At 40.3% G+C, this 21,361-nt stretch overlaps 1 protein-coding gene across 2 annotated transcripts in view; it reads left to right on the top strand.

Annotated features, from left to right (window-relative positions):
* The window catches only part of col7a1 (collagen, type VII, alpha 1), a 55,310-nt gene that overhangs the window by 23,978 nt on the left and 9,971 nt on the right, over positions 1-21,361 (top strand). Inside the window, exons 43-91 of one of the 2 annotated variants that reach the window (XM_004544847.3) lie at positions 288-323; positions 422-466; positions 585-620; positions 762-797; positions 930-962; positions 1,056-1,127; positions 1,217-1,276; positions 1,456-1,491; positions 1,580-1,660; positions 2,578-2,613; positions 2,808-2,852; positions 2,965-3,036; positions 3,174-3,218; positions 3,307-3,342; positions 3,484-3,525; positions 3,708-3,788; positions 3,942-3,977; positions 4,093-4,128; positions 4,331-4,411; positions 4,505-4,540; positions 5,331-5,402; positions 5,533-5,577; positions 5,833-5,868; positions 6,132-6,167; positions 6,665-6,769; positions 6,849-6,914; positions 7,210-7,245; positions 7,826-7,861; positions 7,947-7,994; positions 8,092-8,127; positions 8,612-8,716; positions 8,881-9,090; positions 9,170-9,205; positions 9,298-9,342; positions 9,434-9,550; positions 9,639-9,710; positions 10,163-10,207; positions 10,972-11,007; positions 12,976-13,011; positions 13,090-13,134; positions 13,233-13,265; positions 13,389-13,451; positions 13,590-13,625; positions 14,193-14,273; positions 14,362-14,430; positions 19,568-19,603; positions 19,716-19,775; positions 19,890-19,934; positions 20,020-20,055. In XM_004544847.3, coding sequence (XP_004544904.3) covers positions 288-323; positions 422-466; positions 585-620; positions 762-797; positions 930-962; positions 1,056-1,127; positions 1,217-1,276; positions 1,456-1,491; positions 1,580-1,660; positions 2,578-2,613; positions 2,808-2,852; positions 2,965-3,036; positions 3,174-3,218; positions 3,307-3,342; positions 3,484-3,525; positions 3,708-3,788; positions 3,942-3,977; positions 4,093-4,128; positions 4,331-4,411; positions 4,505-4,540; positions 5,331-5,402; positions 5,533-5,577; positions 5,833-5,868; positions 6,132-6,167; positions 6,665-6,769; positions 6,849-6,914; positions 7,210-7,245; positions 7,826-7,861; positions 7,947-7,994; positions 8,092-8,127; positions 8,612-8,716; positions 8,881-9,090; positions 9,170-9,205; positions 9,298-9,342; positions 9,434-9,550; positions 9,639-9,710; positions 10,163-10,207; positions 10,972-11,007; positions 12,976-13,011; positions 13,090-13,134; positions 13,233-13,265; positions 13,389-13,451; positions 13,590-13,625; positions 14,193-14,273; positions 14,362-14,430; positions 19,568-19,603; positions 19,716-19,775; positions 19,890-19,934; positions 20,020-20,055 — 2,703 coding nt within the window. Of the gene's footprint in view, positions 1-287; positions 324-421; positions 467-584; positions 621-761; positions 798-929; positions 963-1,055; positions 1,128-1,216; positions 1,277-1,455; positions 1,492-1,579; positions 1,661-2,577; positions 2,614-2,807; positions 2,853-2,964; positions 3,037-3,173; positions 3,219-3,306; positions 3,343-3,483; positions 3,526-3,707; positions 3,789-3,941; positions 3,978-4,092; positions 4,129-4,330; positions 4,412-4,504; positions 4,541-5,330; positions 5,403-5,532; positions 5,578-5,832; positions 5,869-6,131; positions 6,168-6,664; positions 6,770-6,848; positions 6,915-7,209; positions 7,246-7,825; positions 7,862-7,946; positions 7,995-8,091; positions 8,128-8,611; positions 8,717-8,880; positions 9,091-9,169; positions 9,206-9,297; positions 9,343-9,433; positions 9,551-9,638; positions 9,711-10,162; positions 10,208-10,616; positions 10,653-10,971; positions 11,008-12,975; positions 13,012-13,089; positions 13,135-13,232; positions 13,266-13,388; positions 13,452-13,589; positions 13,626-14,192; positions 14,274-14,361; positions 14,431-19,567; positions 19,604-19,715; positions 19,776-19,889; positions 19,935-20,019; positions 20,056-21,361 lie in introns of both variants that reach the window. The other variant, XM_004544848.3, reaches the window with a different exon arrangement.

The raw sequence follows: 21,361 nt of genomic DNA, 5'->3' as shown, positions 1-21,361 counted from the left end.
ATGAATTATGATGGATGATGCCATTTTATCACTTGTCAGATGGGAAGGATTTTTAGTATCCTCTCAGCAGACACCTTAGTGATGTCACTGATGCTCAGTAGATTGGTACCACTGATGCTGTGCATCGTTTTACCCACACGTATTCGAGCACACCCCAAAAAGGTTTGTAATGTTTTCAGTTATTCAGGTATGGCAGTAAGACTCTGTTGATTGCATGTGCTGATTTAATACAGGGAAACTTTCACCGAAAGAGCATGTGTTGAATTTGAACCTTTTTATGTTTGTAGGGGGAGAGAGGACCAGCTGGTGAAACTGGAGGAAGAGTGAGTACTGGTTTAGTTTGTAGTCTTAGTTACAGGTTAGCATCTTGTGCTTTCAAAAGATTTTTTTCACTCTTTTCTGAATTAAATTGCCTCCTCAGGGAGATTCAGGGAAGCCAGGCCCTCCAGGACCAGCAGGTGTAAGAGTAAGTGACAGACTGCTATGTTATATTGGCTAATGGCATCTGTGTGCCTTTCCGTTTCATGCTTGTTGCATCATCTGCATTAGGAGTCTCACAAAATGGTGTTTCCTTTTTGTAACAGGGTTTACCAGGACCCAGTGGACCGCCAGGAGAAAAGGTGAGACTGATATAATTAAGTGCAATGATATGAGAGGCAGCGGGTCAATAGGAACGTGATTTTGCCGTTGAATGTTTCATAATCTGGTGTAATGAATTTCAAAGCAAAGATGAAAGAACAAGTGAACATGTCTGTTCCCAGGGAAATGACGGTGCACGAGGAGAGCCTGGGAGAACTGTGAGCAATCAGACATGAGAAAATCATCACATACATTCATTTCTTCATGCGTTTTTTTGGATATACACTTAATATTCATGACAGTCTATGTGTATGATGACAAGCCTTTATTGAATTATTTAAATCATGCAGGTTCAAGGTCTCCCAGGGAGGAAAGGAGAACAGGTAATGTGTAAAATCGCATCTCCTACAACTTTTCATTTTAGCGGAGCTCGCTCAGAGTTCATGGGTGTAACTTCCACCGCTTTTCACCCGCAGGGGGAGCGAGGCGTACCTGGCCCTGAGAGTTCGAAAGGAGAAAAGGGAGAACCAGGGCAGAGAGGAGAGAAAGTGAGAAAAATATGTTAATTATTGCTTTTAAATGTTCATCATTTGCCGTACCTCATAATGGTTTTTGATTTTTTTTCTTATACTGTAAGGGGTCTCCGGGCTCTGGAGGGTCAGGTGTTGCAGGACCTAAGGGAGAGCCGGGAGAGCGAGTAAGTCATCCTAACTTCTCTTTATCAGAGCTACAAAGGGCACAGATGCACTGTTTACAGCTGCCGTGATGTATTCCTGACACAAGCATCAGTTATTCATGGAGCATTCCCTTGTGCCACCTGTTGTCATTCCCAAACCTCTCAGAGCAAAAGTACATAAACATATGCTTTTCCCTCAGGGGCCCGCTGGTATTAGCGGAAGGCCAGGTGCCAAGGTGAGAGGCCTGCTGCGAATGCTTTCAGTTGTTTTTGTTTATTAGTGTCTGCTTGATTGTTTATCTGGTCCTCTTAACTGTTTGTTAGGGAGATCCAGGTGAACCGGGAGAGAGGGGAGAAAATGGACGCGCAGGATTCCCAGGAAAGCTAGGCGTTCCCGGTAAACAGGTCAGAGCGGTGTTTTGGATGAAGTTACTACCTGACCTTTACTGTGACAAGCAACAGGTTTTTTTTTTCAAGAGTTTACAAATAGGATGTAGGTTTGAGTGATAATTTAAGTTTTACTCCACAGTGTAAATATATTTAGAAAGGACTGTTGACATACATTTTCTGTACTTAAAATAAGTGTAATAATCAGTTGATAATCTAAATTTATGATATATGGAAAATGTTTTCTGGTTCCACATTAATATTCTTATTATAATATCAACCATATGGTCCAGCCTCTATGGGAAACTATAGCTTCTACTGAAACTTTTATACTCTTTTTATTCTTTCACTGGTTTACCTTACACAGTGAAGTACATTATATGGATAAAAGTATTGGGCCACACCTTAACAAGTCACTTTCTATCCTGCGAGATATTCCACAATCACCTAAAATACAACACAATCAATTATTGAAATCAGAAAGATATAGGAACCACAGCAACTCAGCTACGAAAAGTTACAGAGCTTCAAACCTCCTTGCGCATTAACATCAGCACAATAACTGTGTGCCGGGACCTTCATGGTATGGGTTTTCATGGCTGAGCAGCTCCTGTAGGTGTAATGTGTAGGTGTCCATATACTGTTGCACTTTACTCCATACTTTTGTTTTAAGATATTAAGGTTGTCCATGTTGCTCTCAGTGCTGTAATCAAAAATCAACAGCAACCTTCTTCTGTTTCTTTCAACATGCGCCTCTTTCTAATGGTCGTTTTAGAGGTAAAAACAAGTACCCTTTATGTATTCATGACATGTCCAGTGCCTTTCTTTTGTGCATGTGTACTCTCTTCAGATGCTCTACTGGGTTAGTGTCGATTTTGAAATTTAATGCCACAGAGCTTCACACCCAAATAAATTATTAATCCCGTTTTTTTTAGGGGGAGAGAGGAGAGAAGGGTGATGAAGGCATTCCTGTGAGTATAACATCCGCTCTTTCACATTCTTTCTTTTTTCTTTTTACCTTTTATAATATGTTTGTTTGACTAGAATATCATCCCCATCATATATATATATCCACAAAGAAAGGATCCTTCTGTCATGAATATTTAGGTGTAGTTCCATCCTTTCTCTTGGCCATTTTCTTTTTTTTACTTTAATTTTTCATCAGGGTGAGTCTGGACTTCCAGGGAAGCCAGGAGAAAGAGGACTGAGGGTATGACAAATCTCTTTGAAGCATATTTTAAAGTTAAGTTTTCAATCGCAACCTTTAAATTGCCTCATTTGAAAGTTCACTTAACAGACCTTTTGATTGATGCTGCACTCAGGGTCAGACTGGTCAGCCAGGGCCACCAGGCGAGAAAGGAGACATAGGAGACCCTGGAGAGAGTGGACGAAATGTGAGACGCTCATTTATGTGTTATCATGCAGACAGCTTTTCAGTATGCTCTTGTACTATTCTGTTGAGACCTTGAGAGAAGGAGCTGTGAAAAAGGTCGGCCGCTCAGCACCTTTATTGATCTGTGTTCAATCACAGGGCAGCCCTGGACTGTCTGGACCACGAGGAGAGAAGGGAGAACAGGTATGGTGCTTATTTTCATTTTGGAAATGGGAGATGTGTCTTTATATGTACCGTTAGTGGATTCACACACTTTATTCTCTTCAACCAGGGACTTCAAGGGCCCCAAGGACCACCAGGAACAGTGGTAAAAAAACAGTGTCACAGAACACTGTTTAACAGCCTCCAGGAATCAGCTTAACACCGAATTAACTACTTATAATCCAGTTTTGATAACACAGAGGAGGCAGTGCTCCATGTGACATTTGCCATGTTTGTTTGTCAACAGGCTGATATCCAGGGCCAGCTGAAAGGAGAGAGAGGAGAAAAGGTGAGCGCTTTTTCTGTGCATGTAGACACTGAGAATTTATTTATTTATTTATTTTTTTACAAAATCAAGTATGTTCGTTTGACCTGTTAAAATATCCTAAATAAACACCAATAGCTGAAAAATGTAAGGTAACTGGGTAAAAAAAAGTATATAGCAGCAGATTACATCACTGTGATTCCCAGGGTGATGCTGGTGACCCAGGAGAGCATGGCGGCAAAGGCACGAAAGGCGAGGCGGGGACTCCTGGAGCTCCAGGCCTACGAGTGAGTGTTCCTCATTCTTGCAATTTTTAAATGCATTCATAGCATCTGATAAGTTGCCCTATATAAATCTGAATGCGCACAGATCCTGTTCTCAGTAGATTTTTGTATGCAAGAGTGATGTGACTTCTTGTTCTTTTCCTGTCGTCTATAAAGGGTCCTGAGGGACAACGGGGGCCTCCAGGGACAAGAGTGAGTGGACTTTCCTTCTCTCATTCTCTACATTACAATTATCTCTAATGCATATCTTTAACTGTCTGAATTTCATTGATTTTCAACTATATTTATGCCACGTTGATTTTTATAGGGCGACACAGGAGACAGAGGACCACCTGGAGAGAAGGTTTGGAGTCACACAATCTCATCTACTGCTCTCTTCTGACATGTGTAGTTCTGTCATTGTGCTGCAAGGAAACTTCCACTGGTTTTGTTAGTGAAACAGCAGATTTCCAGTAGGAATCTGCTGGCAGAAACATGGGTATACTGCTAACTTACAGACTGTAATAACCATGTGATTTCCTAACTCTTAACTGATGCATTACCAGGGAGAACGGGGAGCATCTGGCTTAGATGGGCGTCCTGGTCTTGATGGTAAACCAGGGGCTCCTGGGCCACCTGGCCAGAGGGTATTTCAGTTTGTCTCATTTTTTACCAAACTATAAGACTCACAGAGTCTCTGTGTAGCTGATGCACTGCATTTGTTTTTATTTGTGTTATAGGGTGATCCTGGGAAACAGGGAGATCCAGGGAGGGATGTAAGTTTTGTTTCTCTCTGTCTTTGAAGATGATTGTGTGAAAAAGGCAATCATTACAGAATAAACACATTATTTTTGGTTGTATTGTTACTTAAGTAGACGGGTATAATTGTTTGCCCCTTCAGGTTTTCATTCATTGTTCTGTTTTAATCATTTTACACTGGAAATGTATTTAATATAGTTTCAGGAAATGTACTTTTCATATTGTCTGAGATGATCACCGTGCAAATGATTATTCATGATGGAAATGTCTTCTGTAGTTTGATTTTAATGAGCATCCATCTATCCATCCGTTCTCTTCTGCTCATCCAATTTGGGGTTGTGGGGTCATTATTTTTGCGACATTCTCAATTTTAGTGAGCATATGCACTTGAAGTGGGCGTCCTGCAGAGGGCACTGTGGAAACTGTAAAAAAACAGCTTTTAGATCTGTGCTGAGTTGCGTAAGCCGACTGTAGGGAAAGATGTCTCCAGGCCAGTCCATTTTTCAGAGGAGACTGTTATGCAATATTGACCATAATAATGTTATTAAAAGTCCAGAACTTTGAAACTTAGGGTTTATTTAAAAGATCTAAATCCTGGCTTACAGGGCAGTTGTACAACAGCTCTGCAGCTGCTCATGCACATTAAAGTCTATCTAGCGATGACATCTCTGAATCTGAATCTTTTACACAGTGATCGTCTCAGAAAATAAACAAATCACATTTAAATCTATTTTGCACTGTTTTACAGTGTCTAGTAATTCATTGCAAAATCTACTCTTGGACTATTTGTTGTTTTTTTTCTGCCAGGGATTACCTGGACTAGTAGGGGCGCAGGGTCCCCCAGGGCCTGTTGGACCTGCAGGCAATCCAGGGATACCTGTGAGTACCCCTCTATCCTACTCAAAAAGAGACTCCCACAAAGTTCCATCGTTCTGTCTGTCAGGCCTATACATGTTTTTACTGAACTTCCGCTTCCAAATTTCTAATTAACTTTACTTTTATTTGTCAGGGTAAAGCAGGTGAAAATGGCAAAGCTGGACCACCTGGCAAAACGGTAACTCTGACCTCCTGAATATAATATCCTCATAGTTTGATGTACTTGTATAATTGGTAATGGCCTTTTTTATACCTTTATTCTGTAAATGATATTTACTGATCAAAAGCAGTATGGACATTTATTTCAGGCTCTGCCGCATAATCGTTCGCTTAAGTGAGTTTCTAAAGCAGAGGCACTGAGTGCTCCCGTGGCAGACTGGCCATTATGCACTTTGTTCCTGTTTGTTGTAATGCATTTTGTTTGGACTCACAGGGCGAGGATGGCGTGCCAGGTGAAGATGGTAGAAAGGTCTGTGTCTCTTTTATACGATTTAGTCAACATGATTTCCACAGTTTGACTCTGTAAAGGCATCTTACTTGACCCATGGCACGATGTTTGCTAACCAAGCCACGCGATTGTCATGTAAAATTGCATGTTACATGTATGTACATTAGACATTGGTTTTTATTTTTACATGATGTGCACATAAAGAGGGGATTAAAACAAGAAAACCCATAATTTAGCAGGATTCTTTTTGAAGATTGTATTTAATGTCTATTTCTAATCTACAGGGTGACAAAGGAGAAGCTGGAGCAGCTGGAAGAGATGTCAGTTTTCACAAACCTCTTTCATATGATTACTTATCAAAAATGTGTTTGTTGTCAGTTTGTTTTTATATATCTTATCGAGATGCCTTATATCGCCCTGCCTTACTGTTATGACTTTATTGCATATCAGCTTTCCATCCTTTTTTTCTCCTGATCACTTCCCCCTTCAGCTGTATATTTGTCAGCCATAGTTGTTCTAAAATTGACATCAGCCTCTCACTGCTGAATCAATGGGCTCCTCTGAAGAAGCTATATAAATTCACCTCTAATGATCTAGCTTAGCCTTTAAGTGGAGCGACTTCTGAGTGGAATCCAGAGGGGTGCCAAATGTCAGAGTGCCGGTTTCATGTGCAAATTCATATTAATTATCTCTAGAACATCAGTGGAGGGGTGGCAGCGGCCACCTGCTTTGATTTTATAGTTCAGCCTTTACTATAGTGAAAGAGGAAGAAAGTGTGTGGGGTGAATTTCAGTTGTGAACAGCATGTGTTTTTCAGGGCCGTGACGGGGAGACAGGAGACCGTGGTCCTTCTGGGCCTTTAGGCTCCCCTGGTCCCCCAGGAGCACCTGGATTACCTGGCAGCATTGGTCCTCCTGGTCAGGTGCGAGTGAAGCCAACATGTGAAAAATAGCAAAGTTAATTTGGCGTTTTGAATGAAACGGGATGTTCCCCTTTCTCAGGTTGTGTATGTGAAAGGAGCTGACGCGACACCAATCCCAGGTCCACAGGGGCCCCCAGGAACACCCGTGAGTGTGCATCACCATTCTTATTGCCGCTGTTGGTGCTGCTGAAACTAAATTGAGCATCTTTTAGTTAGATTCTTTTAGCTTATTTAATGGAGAAATATATATTTTTAAAGAAAATAAGTGGCAGTCAAATAATTATTACTGTCCACTATATTCTATGTATGTTGCTCTTGTTATCCCCAAACCATGAGCCACCAACATTCACAACTAGCAGTTATGTGTGTCATATCTACACAAGTTGCTGTTTGTTAGCTGCCAGGGTGTCTTCATTTTTGTGTCCCCGTTTTCCTTTCAGGGTGTCCCAGGAATCCCTGGAGCTGCAGGAACCAGAGTAAGTTGTAGTTTCGAGATGTTTTTTCTTTTTTTTCTGGGCTTTTTTGTATTAACTGGTGTCCTGCTTCTGTAGCTGAAACAGGAAGTGAATGGAAATGTGATTCTATGTAACAGCAGCTACAGGTCAAGTCTTTCACCTTCTATTCTTATGAGAACTCATTACACCTCAAGACTCTTTAGTTGGCATATGACATTCACAGTCCTCTTTGAACAATTAACTTACCTTTTAGTTAGCAAGTATAAACTGGAGTACTTTGAACTAACATGTTATTAAAGCTGAATAATAATAACTCTCACACACGCACACACACACACACACACACACACACACACACACACACACACACACACACACACACACACACTCTAACACCAAAGTTACATTACTAAAGAAATAAGCCCTGCTTTTTTTCCATTTCTGGAGTACTTTTTCTTGCACAAAAGAAAGATTGCAAAGATCTAAGAATCATTTTACTGTGATGCCGTTATTATTGTGTGCAGTTTATTGTGATGGTATTGCAGTGCGATTCCCCCCTCACCCTCATTGGTATTTCTCATTTTTTCTTTTTTGTTTTCAGGGAGAGCGAGGTCTGCCTGGCCTGAAAGGTGAAACTGTAAGTGAAACATTCAGTGAAAATGTGACATCGAGGGTCCACTTTTTTTTTTTTTTTTGACTCCTTCATATCTTGTTATGTTTAGGGAGACCCAGGAGAGGATGGAGCACCTGGCAAACCCGGGACGTCAGTGGTAAGACATCAGCACATTGTCTGTCATGTAATTGTCAGTTGTCAGTATTTTACATTTCTACATCTCGGTTTAATAATGTCTCCGTGTTTCCTGCCAGGATGTACAGAAAGCTCTGGCAGGCTTTGGTATTCAGGTAGGTGGACTCCTCAGATGACTAACTCGATTTGAACATGATTTCTTTTGGCTTTCACTTGCATGGATGGATGGAATAATGGGGAAAAATGCAATTATCTAAACAGTCTTAAAATCAGCACTTACTCTTGCTTCTGTTATAGCTTATAGAGAAGAACATTTCCTGCAAATGTATGCAAAGTGTTATATTTCCCACTTTGTTCTTGCAAATGTCATCATACCATTTATGTCTGGCCTTGTTTCAGCAGCTCATTTAGTCCAGTAAATGTAGGCATGAGTCTTTCATTTATTATGCACATACACCTGCTTATATATTTTAGAATTATGCCTGGCAGGTTAAAGTGACACTGTTTATGAGCAGTTTTTGAGCTGCTGGGATGAATTCTAAATGACTGGTTTTATCTGGGGATTAAAACATTTTGCAGATGGGCATCTGCTGCTGAAAGTTATAAAGCTTTTCCGTTTTGGATTTCTGCTCCACACAGGTGTCTGATCTGAAGGAGGCTATCGACAGCAAGGACACACTTTCAGAGAAAGGTGAAAAGGGAGATAAGGGTGAGCCTGGACAGAGAGGACCATCTGGAGCAGATGTAAGTGTGACTAAGCATCTTCGAGGATTAAAGTGAAAAGACAAAATGATGTGAAGACTTCCAGTCAGATAGAATGAAGCATCTTGCTTGGATTTTTTCTTTAGAGTGTAATTAATCGAATGAAATTGATAGAGAAATCGTTTTTTATTCTGGTTTTGCCCTAGGGTGCTCGTGGTTTTTCTGGAGAGAGGGGCGACAAAGGAGACGCAGGGGACCGAGGACCTGTGGGACCAGCGGGGCCTCCAGGAAGAGCCGTTGTCGAACGAGGGTCAGAGGGACCTGCGGGGCCTGCTGGGGAGCCTGGCAAGCCAGGGATACCAGGTCTTCCTGGACGAGCTGGGGAACTAGGAGAGGCAGGAAGGCCAGGAGATAAGGTGGAGAGGAGAGTTGGGCAACCAAATGGGGTCTCTTTTTGTGGCATCACACTGATGACATTGTATATTTGTTTTTTAGGGGGAAAGAGGAGAGAAAGGTGACAGAGGAGATTCTGTGAGTCCTCTTATTAGGTTGATGGTTTCATTTCTTGTTTTAGTAAATTTTCTGGTTCTTGTAGTTAACTGATAGTTTGTTCTGTTTCTCAGGGTCGGGATGGATTAACAGGACCAGCTGGCCCGCCAGGTCAAAAGGTAAAATAGTTTTAGTTATTGTTGTGATAAGATATTTAGTAAATGTAGAATAAAAAAAGGATACACATATGTATGTGATTATGGTTTATAGGGAGAATCTGCTGACTCAGTCCTGGTTGGGTCTCCTGGGGCTAGAGGCCCTCCTGGAGTATCTGGGTTGAAGGGAGAACCTGGTGCTACAGGACCGTCAGGACCTAAAGGAGACCGCGTAAGATTTACGCATATTACACACATCTTGTGTCATGTCACATCGTATGTGTCTTAATATGAATAAACAATTGGAATGCGCCTTACAGGGTTTCGTGGGACCTCGAGGTGATAAAGGTGAGAGAGGAGAGCCAGGAGAAAAAGGCCGTGATGGCTCACAGGTGAGCTGCCTCTCAAATGGAGCCTTGATTAAAATATTTTGTTACTCTAATCATGAACTCAAAATGTGTTTTAAATATTCTGACTACCACCTCCTGCTTGTTAGGAAGATCAGTGATGAAAAGATGTGATCCTAACATCTGTCCACTAAATATTACACTATTGAAGGCTGCTGGTTGGCTTAGCTTAGTGCAAAGACTGTAAGCATGGGGAAACAGTTAGTCAAGCTATGTCTAAAGCTAATAAAATTTCTCTTCCGCCTCCTTAAATTCCCACTAATTAAAACATTGTTTCTTGTTTATCTTGCAAAACTGAAACGTAAAGATGACCTGTTGTGTTCATATTTGTTGATGTTCAGCTAAATTGCGTGAAAGTGTTATTCAGTCTAATATAAAACTATTATGATACTCTTATGAGATTTGTCAGCATACAGATGTGTGGCTTGCAATTGCAGGGAGCACCAGGAGAGACTGGAAAACCGGGCCAGGATGGGAAACCGGTAAGTGGACTGCTCCCTGCGGGATGTGTGGCAGAGGTTTCTGAAAGTTAACTTGACTCTTACAACACTGTACTTTCAAATTGTCATAGTGAAAACGATATAGCATTGATTTTGTAAATATGTATTCTAAACATTAATTTCAGCTGACTTGGTAAGTGTGTGTATTTCCTTATATCACTGATAATCATTCACAGACATAATGAGCCTATAATCTATTGTTTTCAAAGTATGTAACAAGTAGGAACCACATCTCTACAAAGAACACATTAAAGTTTCATCTTTTTTCCCCAAAACACACTTTGGGGAAATTCTGTAAGTCATGGTTATCATCAGTCATGGTAAAACCAAGGAAAGATAAAGGAAAATATTCCTCACACTTTTTGTTTTCCTTCCCTGCGTGTCTGAGCAGGGTTCAACAGGGCCTGCTGGTCCTCGAGGCCAACCAGTGAGTAACCAGTAACACAGTCTGCTTCTTTTAGGCTTGATCTGCAGAGTTAAAGCTGCAGGCTGGCTGCAAGTTCAAAGCCAACGGAGCTGTTTCCCTTCTTGGGCCGAGGCTTCGTAGATCCTTAGGCAATAACCACGTGCAGCTGTGCGACTAACGCCTCACTCTTTAACTTTCTCTCTCTACCTGTGTGCGTCTTATCTATGTCCATTTCCTTTTGTGTGTGTTGTTCGTTTCCCCTTTTTCGTCACTGTTCTCCACCCACCTGTCCCCCCCCTCCCTCCTGTCATCCACTTTCCTTTGTCTGTCATTTCTCCAGGGCTTCCCTGGGTTCCCAGGAGTTCTAGGCAGACCGGTAGGTTCTCTGCTGATGGCTGGCATGCTTGAGCTTTTGGGGAAATAGGTGTAAAAGGTTTGGAGAATCTGTCCTTGTAGTATCAGATATAATTAGGATTCGACCAAAACTGATAAGACGCTGATGGGCAATAGCTTACAAAGCAAGCAGGGTAAAAAATAAAGCATGATTTAACACCAGGAGCACAACCTGTCATCGGGATGCACTCATTGTCATGTACCTCCCAGGCAAATTTCACCTCTTTAATCTTAATTCATTCTTATTAGAATCATGATTCTGGGAGCTGAGGTCTGGGATAAGAGTCAGACCTCGAACTGTTCCTCATGAAATGTCCAAAAGGATCTGTGTCAAACTCAAGGACTACATTTTGAAGCAAATAATTTAAATGTGTAAAATACCATAAATTTGTTAGACGAGATGAAAGCAAGTCGGCTGACATCCTCAGCCGCAGCTCTTATGTACAGTAGTGTGGGGAATACTAAACTGGGTGCACTCCAGAAAGTACGGTTGATGATTCGCTCGAATCTGCTTATCATGCATGCAGCTGTGCCTGATGTCTGTTGTTTGCTTATCCCTTGCACAGTGCTGATTTTTCAGAGCTTACCATGCAAATGTCTCCTTGTTGACATTTCAGATAATCTGTTTGTATTATTCTACCTGTTGTCCATCAATTAAGTGCTTGTATTTTATGTTTCCTATAGAGACATGTACATATGACAGTATTTATCATTCCAAGTTGTAGATTTTTGGGTACAGAAAAAGTGTGCACCTTTTTCAGTACTAAATTTTTCTAAACATATTTATGCATAAATATGTTGCCTAAAGGAATAGTTCTACATTTTGAAAATGAAAGTTATTTGCTTGCTTCCTGGGAGTTGACTGTATACAAAAATTGATCTAGCCAAAGTCTTTCTTTCCCACTGTCTCCAAGTTTTTACTCATCTGTTTGCTGGAGTTTTCTCTGTATTATTGTAGGGTCTTTACCTTACAATATGAAGCAGCTTAAGCGAGTGTTGTTGTGATTTGGACCTACATAAATAAAATTGAATTGAATGAGAGGGTGAAGTTATCAGCTGATGCTAGCTTGCTTGGTAAGCAAGATGATCTATAGATTGCATGGGTACAAAAAAGGTAGTATATGTAAAAGCATGCGTCAAACACTGGGGCAGACTTTTAGCCTATTTAAGCCTGAATAAAAATTTTAATAAGTAAGTTATATTAAAAAATGAGTTCATTACATTATTATGACAACTAAAATTAGCATTAAAGGCTACCATTTTTTTAAATTATCTGTACATTTTATCATTTTAACATGTATGGGTTTTTAACCTTTAAATCTGAAGCCTCAGTTTTAGGATTTTTCTTTTTAAGTGATCATTTTTTACCTAAGGATTGATGGATATAAAATGCAGTTAATAGATAGCTGCTAATCATTGTTAAAAAAAAATAAATTAAAAAAAATATATATATATAAAATGTCTATGTACTCAATTTTGGAACCTGCCTCAGTTTTGTGTTTCATAAGCTTAACCTTTGGCGTCATTTTTCAGCTCTGGATTTTGCTACTCAGAGTTGGATGAAAACATCACTTTGTTACATATAAAGCTACTACCAGTAGTCATTTAACTTAGAGTTAAAGACTTGAAAGAGACACCTCAAAAATACATAAACTCATTAGCTGATCTGTACACAGTTTAATATTCACTCATTTGGTTGTTTTTTGGAGCAGTCAAATGCAGAATTGCTTGTTTCTGTATCAGTGATCATCTCACTGGGACTGCTGTGAATGGAAACTCCTAGCAGAAAGTTATATTTAGCGACCGACAGACACGGCTGACATTCTTACATAACTCTCAGGAACAAAGCCATTTAGCTTTTAAAAATGTAAAAAAAAAAACCCATTCCTTTAGCATGTGGCCTGTGTGCAGATGTTCAATTTTTTATGTGACTTTGTGACTTTGCTTATAGGGAAACCCAGGAGAGCCAGGCATTATGGGGCCGACTGTAAGTATGACAAACATGTCACACACATTCAAAGACTCTTATTAACAGTTACCAACGTTGATGATGTGTTTTTAACAGGGTCCCATGGGTCCCGCTGGGCTGCCAGGTCCACCCGGTGTAAAGGTGAGTTCACTACATTATCAAAACTTTAGTGTACAACAAGTAGATTTTTATTTGTTTGTTTGTTTATCAAACTCATAAAACTTTTTGTTTTTTTACAGGGTAATCAAGGAGAAGCAGGTGTTGGTGTACAGGTATAAAAAATTTTACATCTTATATAAAATGCATTAAATTTCTCCGGGACCGAATAATATAACAATGTGCACAGTTGTGATGTACAACAGATAACCCTGTGAGTTTATTTCTCATCTCTGCAGGGTCCTCCTGGTGCACAGGGGAGCACAGGTCTGCCAGGACCAGCAGGTCCCCCAGGAGCTGTGGTATGTGTTCCCACAAATCATAACTTCTCAGCAGGGGAAAATAATTCTGTCATGTTTTCTCGTGAAATTCATTTAAAATCTCACGGTGTGTATCAAAATGTGTTCCTTCGTACCACTGTAATTTTTTTCTCCCTGCAGGGTCCACAGGGGCCTCCGGGACTGCCAGGGCAGGTGGTGCGTATTTGGTCTTAATCCTGCTGCGGCTGCAATGTGTCACACAGTGAGGAAATGTAAACGTGAAAAAAAGTCTTGACCCTCAGGCAGTTTTGTTGTAGCTGAAAATAGGGAGGTGATTAACTGAAAATGCCAAAACATCTGTACCAAGATTTTGCTGACAGCTTGAGCTGCATAGGGTTTTTTGGGATATCAGACCCTTCTTTCTTTTTTGGGGATATATCAACATTTCTACCATTATTATTTCTGGTTTTCTCACACATCCACTGCTGGATTTGTGTAATATGTTGACTATTGTAGACTAAATATATTAAAATGTGAAGTGCTTTTTTATAACCTGAAAATAAGTGCTGGCATACTTTGATAAGAAAATCAAGCAAAATAGATGTAAGTTCATTTATCTGGCATTGTGTGCATTATTTAGAGTCTTATTGTGTAGACCATAACTGATCAATGATGTAAAGATGTGAATTTAACACAGGCATCGATTCAGATTTTGAATGAGTAAATGATCTTCAGTGTGAGAGTGATAAACACTGCATATGCTAAGGCATTTCTGCTCCTCAGGGTGAAGCAGGAAAACCTGGTGTTCCTGGAAGAGATGGGGTGCCTGGCAAAGAAGGAATACATGGATTACCAGGAAAGCAGGTTTGAGTTTATGTCATATTGCTCACCGGTGGCAGCACTATTGAGTGTTTTTTTTCTCAGTGTTAACATTGTGTAATTTGTTCCTCAGGGCATTGCAGGACCTCCAGGCCAGGCTGGGCTGAAGGGGGAGCAGGGAGACAGCGGGCCTCCAGGGAAGGTGAGCAGATGTTGCGTCTAGCGAGCAATATCTTTCTAAGAGACACAGAAAATGCAGCTAGTTTTTTGGTTGTTTTTATCGGATATAATCCAAGCTACAGAATGGTTTGTTGTATGAAGTAATAATTTTAAAAAGTATAGCGTTATTATTAGATTGAAGAGCTTTTATCTGACACCAGGGGTTCTATTCTGAGTCCTTCTTTAGGAGCAGTAAATGGTAAATGGACTGGTAGTTACACAATGCGTTTCTACTCGGTTGAACACAGTCTCATTCACAGAGCACCTTTTTTTTCTACGCCTAAGTACTTATCTAACATTCAGACACAATCTCACTCTCCAATGGCGAGAACTCAGGGTTCAATATCTTCCCCAACAATACTTTGTCATGTGGACCGGAGAAGTCAGGGAGTTGACCCATTGGAAGGCTGATCCACCAACTTTCCAATAATTCGATGACCGCTGTACCATCTTAGCCACAGCTGCATCTTAAAGCATGAACCTTAGCCCCAGTGGGTTCCAGATGTGTTCCCCTGTAAGTCCACTCTTCTTAAAGAGAAACTGGAGTACTACTGTTTTATTTGTAGATGATAGCTATGATGCTGAGATGGTTTAATTATGCTGACTGGCAATGTGACACATGAGGATAATCTAAGAATTTAATATGGAAAAGGTTTGATTGAGAGCCAGTATATTGTCAGAGCAATTGGAGAATTTTGGGGTCGTTGGAACTGGAAACTGTAATTCATGAGGTCAAACGCAATCATAAATTGTGTTGTGGAGTAATGCCAGATAAATGTGGACCTGCTCTCATTTCTGTCTGAACACATTTCTGCCTCTGCATATTTAAACAGTCAGGCCAACTGTGCTCTTCTAACCTTGGACATTTTGAGCTGTTTGGAGTGGTTGCTAATTCCCGAATAGGTGAAACACAAAGCAGTATCTCTGGGGTGTTAAAAAAAGTCTTTTTTGAGTATTTAATCTTAATTTCTCTCTAAGACCATGTGTTTTATTTTACAGTAGGCCGTGTCTCCAGTTTATGCTTTCCTATAATAAACTGGATATGGTGGGACTTTATGGTAATAGAAGAATTCAAGCTTCCTGTGCAAAGTGTCAGCTGTGTTAATCTGTTATATGACTAAACATCCCTGCACAAAAATGTTCTCATCATTATAAATTAAATCATTAACAGATAGTCTCCAGACCCTATTGTAAGTATTATATGTTTGCAGTCGTTTTCCAGCTGAATGGATGACACAGACCTATACCTCTGCATTCATCCTTTTGCTTTCATCAGCATTAAAATCCTTGATGAATTCCAGTGTGCCACATCTATTGGCAGCTCTCCATGCTGAAGGCCAGGCTTTAACACAACCACCGTGGCTGACAGATGGGTTCACATGCGTTAGGTCAAATGCCATTCCTTTTTTATGTGCACTGTCTGTCACTTTAAAGTTAATTTGTTTTTGTTTTTTTATTGATCCATAGATTTTTGTTCCACAGTTTTATTGTTTTTCGATTGGGAAATGAAACCCTGTGTGAAGTAAGACATCTTTGTATACCAGGAGTTTATTATTGACTTGTTGGGCAGTTGCTGTGCCTTGTAGTTTATTCTATTTTAACCACTAATATAATGATAAACCTAATCAAAAATGATCATGCTCAAACAGCTGTGCTGGATGAACATTGGTATACTGTTAACGAATGATGGGAGACATCTGTTAAAGGGGATTGTTTGGCTTCCTTGTGTTGATTCTGTCAGTGAGGATGGAAATTAAGCCAAATTCTTGCAGATGAAAACTAAAAATGACAGAGAAGGACACTTACACAATGTTCCCTGTTAACTGCTTCTCACATTATCACATTTTCCACACTTTAATGTGACTTGAGTTTTTATTACTGATTGTTTGATGGATTCTTTTAAAAATTTCTAATAAAGAAAAAACAGTGTACATTAATAGTTTTAATTGTGGCATAAGCTCTAATTAAACTGTTACTTTTTGTAATGAATTTCCTCCAATTCAGTCTCAGCAAATCTGATTTGTTTTAATGGCAGGCTGTTATGGTGTTGAATTTTTCCACCCTTTATAAGGGGTTTACATTAACATAGTGTACAGTCTAGAATGAAGTGTGTGTTACAGTGCTGGAATTAACTAATTTGTTTTTAAGAACAATACCAGCTGCTTGTTTTTTCAATTTTTGAAACGCAGTGTTTCAAAATTCTGAGTTACCCTATATTTTAAAACATAATTTGGTTCTGTTCATTTAATCTCGGGACGCAAACATTCAGGCAAACGTAAACTATTACAATGCCACATGCTTTTCAAGCCCATTAACTTGGAGCTTCTTTAACAAAAGACATTATAAGATAAGATAATATAACTCTTTATTGTCATTGCACAGTCATACATAGTACAGTAGTACAATGAAATTGGAAAACTGTCCTACGTCGGCACTACATATAACACAACACGGCCCGATACGACACATCACAGCGCAACACAAACAACACACAGTATATTAACTTATATATAATAAAAAGAAGAATAAGTGTATTTGTATTGCACACTGTTATTATTGCACATTAATTGTTATTGCAACTTGTTATAAATATAAATATTATTATTGTTACTGTTTTTACCGTTGTTACCCCGCCCCCCCAAAAAAAAGTCCAGGTAGGTAGCCAGTCAGGTCAGCTGTTTGCATTGATCAGGGTATTGCTCTGTTGTAAAAGCTGTCCTTGAGTCTATTTGTCCAGGACCTCAGCAGCCTGAACCTCCTGCCAGACGGCAGCAGCTTAAACACCCGGTGTCCTGGGTGTGTACCGTCCTGTAGGATGCTGCGTGCCCTCTTGAGACAGCGAGTGCTGTACAGGTCCTTCAGGGAGGAAAGAGGATGTCCAAGGATTTTTTTGGGCCATATTGATGACCCTCTGGAGTGCCTTTCTGTGTGCTGTGGTGCAGCTGGAGAACCACACACCGATGCAATATGTCAGCACACTTTCAATGGAGCAGCGGTAGAAGACGGTCAGCAGCTCCTTCTTCGGGTCCATTTTTCTGAGGATTCTCAGAAAGTGGAGACGCTGTTAGGCCTTCTTCAAAACTGCAGAGATGTTAGAGCTCCATTGGAGGTCTGTGTCTATGTGCACACCCAGAAACTTGAAACTGGACACCCTTTACACACACTAGCCGACAGGCTGCAGCTCAGACTTCCTGCTTCTGAAGTCAACTACCAGTTCTTCTGTCTTGGTGGTATTGAGGTCCAGGTTGTTGTCTACACACCAATCTGTCAGCCTCTGAACTTCAGCTCTGTACGCCGTCTCATCTTCCCCAGAGATGAGCCCCACCACAGTGGTATCATCTGCAAACTTGATGACTCTGTCTGGGTGGGTATTAACACAGTCATGTGTGTACAGAGTGTACAGTAGAGGACTCAGTACACAGCCTTGTGGAGAGCCGGTGTTGAGGCTGAGGGCTGAGGAAAGAAGAGCCCCACTCTAACTCTCTGTACACGGTCTGAGAGGAAGTCTCTGATCCAGCAGCAGGCAATAGAAGGAAGTCCGATTTCCAGCAGTTTAACTATTAGTCTGTCCGGGAGTATCGTATTGAAAGCAGAGCTAAAGTCAACAAAGAGCATGGCATGGTCTAAGGAGCTTGGAGAGAAAAGAGAAAAGCGTCTGGATTTCTTTAAGTTGCTTGAATTCAGAGGTGAAACGTCTTCAAGGAAACATAAAGAAGTCCAGATGCTTTTCTTTCCAAGCTCCTTAGACTACGATGACCTGGTTGACCGAGAACCTTCACAGACACATTATGGCATGCTTTTGCAAACATTAGTAATTCAGCGTTTTAGCTTCAACGTATAGAAAACATTCAAAAAGCACCGGTATTGTCCGTGTTGCCATGAACTGGTTCACTTCCGATGCCCGACAACACTGAAGAAGATGCATTTAGTGAAAGACATGAAAAATAAAACGACTTATGAAATGGATTTGTTTTCATTTTTTTTCCTGAATGGTTATATTCACTCAGTTTCTTGAGTGACTCTGATAACCTGCTATATACAACTTGTTCATCTGCTCAGGATTTCTCTCCAACATTTGTTGTCACACCTACACACACACACACACACACACACACACACACACACACACACACACACACACACACACACACACACACACTCTTCACTTAAGGGTTGCGCTCACTCGCTTGACTTACAGAAATTTCCAGACTTCCTGTAACACCAGAAATTTCAAAGAAGATCATGGTTATTAAAATAAAAGCCAGAATAAAAAATGACTACATAAGAGTACATACAACTTTTTCCTCTTCGGCAATCAGGCACATGCTGCCTTCCCAAACTGGCAGTATGTCACTAAACTTTGAGAATCCCTGCAATAATCCTCACCTGATTTGTGAAGATGTTTTACTTCACATTGTTTTTTTTTGTGTCCAGCTCACAACAAGAATGATCTTTAGCTGCTTTATATTTTAAGGTAAAAACAATGTGATATGAGAGAGAAAAGCTCAATGACCTGGTGATCTCCGGTGAGCAAGCAAACGACAGCAGGGAGGAAGAACTCCCTTTTTAACAGGAAGCGATGCCTGTGTTCTGAAGCACAGTACTTTTGTAGTTTGTCTGTCACACTCCATAATGTGCTTCGTTTATTCCACTTTGCTTCCTTTATTCTTCCTTATCATTGTGGTGAAACATGTTTGAACACCACAAATAAAAACTGAATTTTATCACGAAGTAACTTCTGGATTTAAGCACTTTTTGAATCAGTCCCTTACAATCCAGTCTTTCTTAAATTACCTTTAAAATATTGTTGTGTACAAGTGATAAGACACACTGGACTTGCATCTGCAGGCTTTTGGCAGTGAAGCTGAATAGATTTTCAAATGTTTTCACAGTCTGCTGTGCTATTCTTAAACAGTGAGTGTGCATTTGTTGGCTGTCCGTCCTGAAGACATTCAGGCTCTTAATCTTCGAGAGCTAGAAGCAAAGATGATTAAGCTAATATGATACTTAATACCAAAGCTTTTAGGTACACGTTGGCATCTTTTAATGAACAACAACCCACATCGTGCTGTGCAGGTAATTACTGTTATTTTCCTCCTTCTTCTGTACTCTGTACACAGGCTGTGGCTGGACCTCCTGGACCCAAAGGAGAGAGGGTGAGTCACTCCTATTGCCATTAATGTGGAAGTAGCTGCAGCATGAAGTGACGCAATAGAGCAGCATTTACGAATGCAGCTTACAGCACTTTCCTGGTTCTGATTGATGCAGGGTCCTCCTGGTTTAACGCTGCCAGGCACAGCTGGAGAGAGAGGTCCAATTGGTGAAAAGGTGAGTCTGACCAAACTGCAAGCTCCCCCTCAGTGAGTGAGAGGGACCGACTGGAAATGTTAAGTGCTTTTTCATTAAAATTGTATATCTGAATGCACAACTGCTGTCATTTAGGGTAACAAGGGAGACAAAGGTGTTGCTGGCATCAAAGGAGAAAGAGTGAGTACGATAATGGGACAAAATAATGATGCACTTACATATACAAATATGAAGGTACACAATGTGCTGTCTGTTGTCATACAAGGGACAAGCTGGTGAATCAGGAGAACCTGGAGAAGATGTGAGTAATCAACTTCCACTGCCCAACTGGATTTCAAAAAGTCATATTAGATTTTTTAATGAACTCTTAGTCATAGTGTTTATGCTTTTATGGAAGATTTGCAATGCTGATGCCAATAGTAGTGTGTAATTTTGTGTAATTTCACATAAATCCAGTGATCCATTATAGTCGATGATATTAAAGTCACTGTTTTTATTTTTTGGGAAAATTCATCAAATTTTGAACAGTTTTATATTTTTAAAATGTCTTCTATGCCTTGATAAATATTAGAGCAAAACAATAAAATGTATATTATATGCATATGTGTATGTAATAAGAGGAGAAAACCCAACAACAGCGTACACGGCCAGCACTTATTAAGAAATTACAACATTGTAAAAGACAACTAAATGACCTCTTATGCTACACCTTTATGGCTCACTAGAGCCCACACATTGGGGAAACACTGGTCTATAGACAGTGTATCTAATGCTACAGTCACACTAGAGAAAACCCAGGCTGGAGACAATTGTTGCACTTTGTGTAAATGCGTTTGCATTGTTGTTGGCTTTGAAATTGTTCCTTCCAAGTTGAAGCCCAGGTCTGTGACCACGCAGAGTCAGCTGCTGTCTTTAAAGTGACTTTGGTGTATCCAGACGGCAACGAAAGAGCAACAAGATGGAGTCGGTCTTCTACCAGTTTGTGATTGAATGGGGTCAAATTAGCAATTACACACCATCTGTTTGTGAAAATACAGTGATTAACTGAGATAAATTGGTGGAAATCTCAAATCTGTTGCTATCTGTTGCTGCCTACATACACAGGAATTCACATTACACAGAACATGGCAGTAATTACTAAACAGAACCTCATAGAGCTGAAACAGAAAATAGTGACGTAGTTGTTCCACTATGGCAATTTAACTATAAAAAAATGACATAAGGCTTTTCAACCTTGCTTTTATATAGAAATATAACCAGAATGCAACCAGCTGGAAACTAGATGAGTTGTATCTCATATTGCAAAGAGACGTGTTACAAATTTTTGTAAACTGACTTTCAGATTTCACATATCTGGATATCTCGGACAGCAGTTATTTGCATTCCTATTCCAGCGTGTCTGAGAGTGATTGAAGTCAGTCTCATTTGGATGTTATTTATTTGGAGAAAGCTTGCTTCCCACCACACGACCTGTGCAGCACCTTGCAATTGAATGGGGTCAGCCAACGGTTCTGAACCAAAGAGCAACAAGCTGGTTGCTGCAACTTCTTTCAATCTATCACCTGAATCTTTCATCTGAATGCAAATAAAATGTCAAAGCAATCAGG

This window comes from Maylandia zebra, linkage group LG5, assembly GCF_041146795.1.
Source record: "Maylandia zebra isolate NMK-2024a linkage group LG5, Mzebra_GT3a, whole genome shotgun sequence".
NCBI classification, from domain to species: Eukaryota; Metazoa; Chordata; class Actinopteri; order Cichliformes; family Cichlidae; genus Maylandia; species Maylandia zebra.
The sequence above is the reverse complement of the archived record's forward strand: the minus strand, read 5'-3'. Positions and strand labels throughout refer to the sequence as shown.